This window comes from Monoraphidium neglectum (genome assembly GCF_000611645.1).
Source record: "Monoraphidium neglectum strain SAG 48.87 unplaced genomic scaffold scaffold01791, whole genome shotgun sequence".
Classification (NCBI taxonomy): Eukaryota; Viridiplantae; Chlorophyta; class Chlorophyceae; order Sphaeropleales; family Selenastraceae; genus Monoraphidium; species Monoraphidium neglectum.
Genome location: NW_014011837.1, coordinates 2,672 through 10,386, shown reverse-complemented (window position 1 = coordinate 10,386; position 7,715 = coordinate 2,672). Strand labels below are relative to the sequence as shown.

The 7,715-nt window shown below is 66.0% G+C and overlaps 3 protein-coding genes across 3 annotated transcripts in view; 2 read left to right on the top strand and 1 right to left on the bottom strand.

Moving 5' to 3' along the window:
• Window positions 1-947, top strand: part of MNEG_9019 (glycerol-3-phosphate dehydrogenase) — a gene marked incomplete at both ends in the record, with an annotated part of 2,917 nt that extends 1,970 nt beyond the window's left edge. Inside the window, 2 exons of the mRNA XM_014042511.1 lie at window positions 317-406; window positions 786-947. Coding sequence (XP_013897965.1) covers window positions 317-406; window positions 786-947 — 252 coding nt within the window. The remainder of the gene's footprint in view (window positions 1-316; window positions 407-785) is intronic.
• A 739-nt stretch (window positions 948-1,686) lies between these two features.
• Window positions 1,687-3,229, bottom strand: MNEG_9018 (hypothetical protein; the record flags this gene model as incomplete). Its single annotated transcript, XM_014042510.1, has 5 exons — window positions 1,687-1,783; window positions 2,306-2,393; window positions 2,779-2,883; window positions 3,053-3,110; window positions 3,197-3,229. The coding sequence occupies 5 exons, from the start codon at window positions 3,227-3,229 to the stop codon at window positions 1,687-1,689; spliced, it is 381 nt and encodes a 126-aa protein (XP_013897964.1).
• A 401-nt stretch (window positions 3,230-3,630) lies between these two features.
• Window positions 3,631-7,652, top strand: MNEG_9017 (cell division cycle 2-like protein; the record flags this gene model as incomplete). The annotated part of the gene is made up of 9 exons (XM_014042509.1): window positions 3,631-3,856; window positions 4,025-4,100; window positions 4,372-4,450; window positions 4,975-5,085; window positions 5,476-5,615; window positions 6,060-6,170; window positions 6,576-6,633; window positions 6,936-7,001; window positions 7,291-7,652. Coding segments are annotated over 9 exons (1,229 nt in total), but the record flags the coding sequence as incomplete, so codon positions are not given.
• Window positions 7,653-7,715: the final 63 nt, after the last annotated feature.

The window sequence follows — 7,715 nt, the reverse complement described above, 5'->3', positions numbered from 1 at the left end:
GGGGGCACAGGAGGCTCGGCGCCGCCTGTGCCCCTGCCTGCGTGCGGCTCGCCCGGTCGACGGAGAAAGGGTCCGCTGCGGCTGGTGTCTTCTTCCCAGCTTCCTGGGGTCTGGTCCTGGCCGATCCCTTCAGACCAGCGGTCTGGGCGTACCTTTGCGGGCCCCTGCGCACCCGCACGCCCTCAAGAGCCGCGAAGCGAAACGGCCCCGCCCACATGGCTGAAGGTTGACCGAAACCTTCTTAACGTTGAAATCCTGGTTCCTCCCCCCCCCCAACACACACACACGCACACACACACAAAAAACCACCCCCCAGGAGTACTGCGTCACGGTGGAGGACTTTGTGATGCGGCGCACGCGCATGGCCTTCCTGGACGCCGCGGCCACAGAGGGCGCCATCCCCAGGGTGCGGCGCCAAAAGGGCACGCCCGCCTGGGGCCCCCGCGCGGCCGCTCTCGCTTAGGCGGAGGGGCTTTAATGCAGATGTTCCTGCGCTGCGCGGTTGCGTCGGGCTTGGGGACAGCGCGGGCTGTCGAACTCATCGCGCGCTGAAGTCTCGTGCGCCCTGTCACCCCAACTCACACTCTGACGAGTTTGTGTTGCAATGAATGTGACTTGGACTGTTAGCATTGCTGCAGTCAGTATCTGAGGATATGTTTGGTGGATCCTAATCATTTTCTCTCTTCTTGCATGTTTATGAGAGCTGTACTGCACTCATGTTACCAACCCCCCAACCTCGCCCGGCCGCACACGCTCCATCCCCCCCCCCCCCCGACACACCACAGGTGGCAGAGCTCATGGCCTCTGAGCTGGGGTGGGGCAACCGCAAGCGGCGCGCCGAGGCGGCGGCCGCGGTGCGCGCGCTGCGCCAGGAGTTCTCCACTCCAGAGCCGGCCACCAAAGCCGTCGAGGCCGCGGCCGCCGCGGCACCAGTGGCGGCCGCCTGAGCACGGGTGGCAGGGCGCGGCGCCTCCTGCACGCACGCGAGACGGCGGGGCGCCCTTGACGTGACGGGCGCGGCTGCTTGTCGGCGCTCGCGCCGCGCCGGCCGGGCGGCGCCAGCTTCCCTGCAGCTTCCCTGCTGTCGAGGGCGTCCTCGTCCAGCGACATGACTGCGAATGTGTTTGGCCAGCGCGTTTCCTTCATCTTTCTGACGCAAGGTCTTTGATTCTGTACGGTCAGGCATTTGTTTGTTTTTTTTCTTTTATATGGGGGGGGCTTGTCCTTTGATCACAACCGCTGGGCTTCTGCTGTCCCGCTGGTTGACCGTCCACAACCCGGCAGCCGCCGCTTCCGGTGGCACACGACCCTCTCACATGCGACATGCCACAACGTATGGATCCGTCCTTTCATCCGCAACGGTCCGCAATTGGTGGGCCGGCGCGTTACACCTTATGCAGCCCATCGCATCGCACACGAATGTGATGGCGGGCTCTGCGCCGGCGGCGGGCCCGGGGTCGCACAAGCCCCGCGGGGCCGGCGCAGCGGCGGCCGGAGTCAGGTGTCGCGGCCAATGCAACGGCGGTTCTTGAGATTGGTGCGAGACATTATTTCGTAGTAAGCGCGTCGTGTGCAGCAAAGCGTGCGTGCCAGCTAATCTAGACGCCGCAGCGGCCGCCTTGGCGCAGCGGCCGTCGGAGGGGGGAGGGAGGCGGCGCGTTCCATGGCGCGCCCCAGTCTGGGGCTCTACTGGCGCTTCTTGGGGGCGGTGTAGGGCGGCGGCGGGTCCAGGGGCGCAGGGCCGAAGAAGAGGTTCCAGACATAAAACAGGATCATGAACGCCCTGGAGGGCGGTGCAGGGTTGGCAGGGGCGGGTAATGAGTGTGAGTATCAGGGGGGAGGCTGAGAGGTGCCGGTGCGCGATTGCAGCACGGGGCAGTGCCGGCTGATACATGGCTGCTGGGATTGAGGAGCGACAACGCAAGCGCGCACACACACACACACACACACACACACACACACACACACACACACACACACGCGCGCGCGCGCACACACACACACATGCGGTCTGGAGGCTGTCCTTGCCCGCGGGGCTCAGCGCCCCAATCCCCAGAATTTGACTGCTTCTACGACGGCGCAAGGCACGCGCTTGCTGCCGCTGTGGCGACAGGCGTGCTGCTGCGACACGCCTCCCTGCTGGCGCGCTCCTCCCCCACCGCCGCGCCTCGCCTCGCTGCATGTATATAACCAGGATGCCTGCGCCGGCGAGTCCAGCCGCCCGCCCACCCCCGCCACCCTTAGACAGCGCCGCGCCCCTAGCATCCAATGCAACCGGAGGCGCTGCAATCGCCGCCCCGCGCACCCCATCGCCGCCAGCGCGCCCGCGGGATGCACGTCCTTAGTCGCCTCGTACCGCCGGTACGTCCAGTACGTCAGGCCCGATGTGACGGCTGGCGGGACAGCACCAGTGGGGGGGGGGCAGGGTGGATGTGTGAGTTTTTACTTGGATGAGAATCAAGCTCCCTGAGGCTGAGGAACCCCAGGCTGGAAGCAACGCCCCAGGGGTACTGCCATGGGCCCCTACACGGGCAGCGACCGCACGCCCTGCTCACCGCCGCATGCCTGCCTGGGGCTATCCCCCCTTCCTCCCCCACGGGGCCGCCTGGGCTGCATGCATGCCTTCGGCGCAATGCATGTGCGCTCGCCCGCCCCCCTGCCTCCCCGCCCCCGATTCCTCCACCACCCGCGCATGGAGGAACGTGTGCATGGGCCGATGATTGCCATCCCATCCTTTCCCGTGTACTTGGCCCAACACGGCACTTTGCCCGAACTCACCAAGCTTCACAATCACGCCATCAGGCGACAGCTGGCCCCTGAAAAAGCGCTTGATGCTCCGCACCGACAAGCCGATGAACAGGATGCCGCTAAGGATGACGATGCCTGCAGAAGTAGGCGTCATGTTGCAGCCAGCTGGGTGGATATGGGCTCGCTCGGCTGCGTGACCGCCGTCGCATCCCAGGTGGCGCAAGACACAGCAGCCGCGGTCCGGCTCCTTGACACGACCGCCTCGCCCCCAATACGCGGCATGGGGCCCGGAGGGCATCCTTACCATACGACTGGTCATTGTGACGCGACAGACCCACGATCCCGCTGATGATGGAGGCGAGCTGCGCGAGCAAAGCAAGCGTGCTCGAGTCGTTCCGAGTTGAGCAGGCTGCTACAATGGGGGCATGCACACGTTACAGAGACTCACCCCCCAAGGCACGGAGAAAGAAAAGTCGTACATCCTGTGCTGTCCGGTTGGGAACTGTTGTCTACTGCTTTTTGATTGATGATCTTGGCAGTTTCTATTGCAACAGCTTATGCGTTTTGTTAATGAGCAAGCGACCTGGCCCAAGGATCAAGTACGGTACCACCCTGCGTTGCTTCTCCTCAGTGGCACTCACTCAAATCACTCAAGTGGCACTCGTGCTTGAACACAATAGCATGCAGGTCTCATGTGCACCCAAGATGAACTAAAAATGGACTGCTGTATGACTGTGCCCGTGCCCTAGCCCTGTATGCACGGCGCCATCGCGCACGGTGCATCCCCCAAACGCCCCGCCTTAGCCAGTCTGGGCGGCCATCCAGGCAGGGGGTGAGGCGGCACAGCGAATGATAGCACAGCAGCCCCTGCAGTATTTGCCTATGGAGGCATCCCGTTGCCAGCCGCAAGGGAGGCGAAAGGACGGACAGCAGCACGCGCAGCCGCAGCAGCACCAGCAGCCGCAGCACCAGCAGCCGCGGCAGGAGGGGCCGGAGCAGCGTGATCGGCGACACGAGGCCCAGCCCTCGGAGGAGCCGCCGCTGCCCGTGCTGGACCCAGTGCATGACGAATACGAGAAGCTGCACCGCATAGGGGAGGGAACCTACGGTGTGCACCCTCCCCATGTACACTGGGGGCTTGCTTGACCTGAAACCCTCCCTGCCATCGGCAGAATTCAGCGCAGAATGGCTTGATCTTGAGATCACATGGGCCGCGCCGCGCCGCCAAGCCGCCAAGCTGCCGAGCCGCCGCGGTCCCCTCGCGTTGCGGGCACAGGGGTGGTGTACAAGGCGCGGCACCTGCCCAGCGGCCGCGTCGTCGCGCTCAAGAAGGTCCGCTTTGAGAGGTCCAGGTGGGCCGGGACACTGCAGGGGGGTGAGCTGCGGCCGCGGGCCCCCCCTTGAACGAGCGATGATGGGTGCGCCGCCGCCCAGCCGCGGCGCTGCAGGGCGCTCCGGCGAGGCGGCCGCTCGTCGCGCCGCATGCAGGCCAGCGCTGCCCGCATGCAACAGTTGCAGGCTGTGGCCTGCAGCACACACCAGCCCCCAGCCCCCAATCTCACCCATGCCCCCTCATTAACGCCTCATCCAGCCACCCATGGCGCCCCCTTCTCGAACGCACAGGGAGGGCGTTCCTGTCACCAGCATACGCGAGCTACGTATTCTGCAGCAGTGCAGGCACCCAAACATAGTGCACCTGGAGGTGAGTCATCCTGGGGCAACCTGCACGCGGCGCCACAATGGCCGCTCACGCCCACGAAGCCCCCCGGCCCCGCAGCTGCGACGAAAATGCTCATGGATACTGCGAATCCGCCCATGATCACTATTGCATGATCATTAATGCATGATCGTTACTGCATGCACGGCCCAACCTCTCATCTCGGCCCAGGCGGCCAAAAGAGCTTCAGCTCAGTGCCCAGCACGTCGCCGCCGCCGCCGTCGCCGCTAGCACCCGCATGGCGCGCCCACTGCTCTCTTCTTCCCGCCCCCGCACTCAATTCCTGTTCCAACTGCGCCCTTACCGCCTCCCCCACCCAGCTCCCACCTCCTCTCAGACTACCTGTCCAGCTCGAGCTGTGACCCCCACTTCTGCAACCCCTCCTGTTCCCAAACCCTTCTCCTCCCCCCCAAACACCCCACCCTCAAGTCCCCCACTTGACCCACCCTCCATCCAATCTGCCCATTTCGCCCTCGCCCACCCTTCTACCGCCGTGCCCGCCCCCGCAGCGTGTTGTGACCGGCAGCAAGCACGACAGCATCTTCCTGGTGTTTGACTATGCAGCCCACGACCTGGGCCGCCTGCTGGACTCCATGCCCACGCCCTTCACTGAGAGCGAGGTGCGGGGCCTGCCACGCCGCAGAAGGCGCCGGTTGGTGGGGTTGGTTTTTACGGGGGCAGGGAAGGGGGAGGCGTGCAGGGGTCGAGGCGGCGGGCGCTACTGGTGATGGAGGCCCGGGCCGACGTGGCACCTGTGCACGTGTGATCGTGCCACCGCGCCAGCGGACGAGGGGGAGCCTGTGGTCAGGCCCACAGTCAGTCGCAGATCCAGGACTGATCTCAAAACCCCAGGTTTGGGCGCAGCCGTGCTATACGCCAGCCTTTGATCCGCCCAAGGCCGGGCTCCATCCCCCAGCAACCTTTCCCACCTCCCCACAGCCTCCCGTCACCTGCCGCATCCATGCCCCACAACCTTGTCCCACAGCCACGCCCCTCAACGCCCCCGCCAGGTCAAGTGCCTGGTGCGGCAGCTGCTGCAGGCGGTCGCCTACCTCCACGGCCGCGGCGTGCTCCACCGCGACATCAAGCTCTCCAACCTGCTCTACACCTCAGAGGGCACGCTCAAGCTCTGCGACTTTGGACTCGCAAGGTTTGCCCGCTCGCCTGCCGGCCCAGGGCGGCCCCGCGCCACGCAATCGGGCGTCGGCACGGCTTGGCTGCACAACAGGTCCCTTTTCTTTTGCCTCCTGAGTCAGCGCTCAAGAGGAGATAGAGCGGCGCTGGTTCACAGGAGGCGTTTGCACTCATGAAATCGTTCGAGAAGCGCGCGGGCTGGGGCGACGGCTTGAGGCGGTGCCCGACGTATGTCCCCGTCGCTTGTTAATTGCAGCGTTCCGCTCAGGACGCCTCAGCCGTTGAGTTGGCCTTTGCAGGCGGCAGCTCAAGCTCACACCCCCCTTTTGCCCCGCTCCTGGCAAGCATACGCGGCCGCAGCTTGTCAAACTTCCGACCCCGCCGCCCGCCCCAGGCGCGTCAAACGCACACGCGCGGGACGCCCCTCAGACCCTCAACTCACCTGCCCGCCCTCCTCCAGGCACGTGGTCCCTCGCGGGCGGGCGCTGACGCCGCGCGTTGTCACCCTCTGGTACCGCGCCCCAGAGCTGCTGCTGGGCGCTGATGAGTACTCTGAGGCGGTGGACTGCTGGTGGGCGGGCGTGAGTGTGTGTGTGTGTGTGTGTGTGTGTGTGTGTGTGTGTGCGTGCGTGCGCGCGCGCGCGTGTGTTGGCCGTGTGTGAAGCCCCGCACCGCGCATGCTGTCCCCGGGCTGGGGGTGTGCGTTGCTACACACAACCAGGCACTGCCGAGAGGAGATTTTCTGTTGATCTGTGCGTTGCAGCGCTGGGGGCATCTTTGCAGGCTGGCTGTTAATGCCAGTTGCTGAACTTTTGGTAGAGAGAGAGGCAGGGGACGCCTGTGCTCTTCGCGCTGCGTCCGGGCCAGTCTTGTTGCAGCGGCAGCAGGTTGTGCTGTTCGCATCCACCATGTGCCGCCGCACCTTTTGCCCCTGGCCGGATGCACGACTGCCGCCTCCCCCCGTGGGTGCCTTCAGGGCGGTAGGGTGTGTGGTGGGAGAGCTGCTCAAGCACGAGCCCCTATTCCCGGCCCAGGTGCGGTGCGGGCGACGGCGCCGCCGCCTGGCTGGCGCGCGCTCCCCCTTGCCGCCGCCCTGACCCGGATCCCCGACGGCTGACCCTATCATCGCGCATCTGCGTGCTCAGTCTGGTTGCCCACGTCGCGGGCCGCCCTTAGCAGCAGCCTGCACACATGAACTGCCCCCTCCCTGCGTCCTTGGCACTACCATCGGCCACCACCGCACGTGACCAACCCACCCACCTCACCACCACCACCGCCGCCACCATCCCTACCCCCACGCCCCACCGCCGGCACCCCCTGCACCCATCAACCCCAGAGCGAGCGCGAGTGCCTCGACATGCAGTGCCGCCTGCTGGGGGCGCCATCTGAGCGCATTTGGCCGGTGGGTGCATCTGGAGCGACTTGCAGCCATGGAAGGCCTCCAGCGCGCTTTTGTCCCGCCTGGCGCGATCTGTTGCCCAGCCTCACTTGATAACCTCTGCCCACACGATTGCATGCGCTAAAGTCAGTTGGAAGTTGTCGAATCACTCGTGGAAACATCAGCGCGCGTGTGCATGCACAAGCAGACGCTGTACCCCCCTCACACACACATGTTTGCCTGCACGCTTGGCGCGCGCATGTGTACGCACCAACACATGTTCACCCCGTCTTCCTCCCCTCTCGCGCCCCAGGGCATGTTTGACCTGCCGGGCGCCACCGAGGCGCGCCTGCCGCCGCAGCCCTACAACAACCTGCGGCGCGCCTTCCCCGCAATCGGGGACTCTGGCCTGTCCCTGCTCAACGGCCTGCTCACTTACGACCCCACGCGCCGCCTCTCCGCACGGGCGGCGCTGCAGCACCCCTACTTTTCAGAGAAGCCGTACCCCAAGCGGGCCCAGGACATGCCCACATTTCCGTCCTCTCACGAGCCGGGGTACAAAGGGGTCCTGCAGCAGAGGGGGCCGCGGGCGTCGAATCCTTACGACTCGCCGCCGCCCAGGCCGGTGGGGGCAGCTGCGGCGGCGGCGGCAGCGGCGGCGGCGGGCAAGGCTGCGTCCGCCCCAGGGGGCGGGCAGCGGCGGCAGCAGCGCCGGGCGCCGCCGCCGGCGCCGGAGGC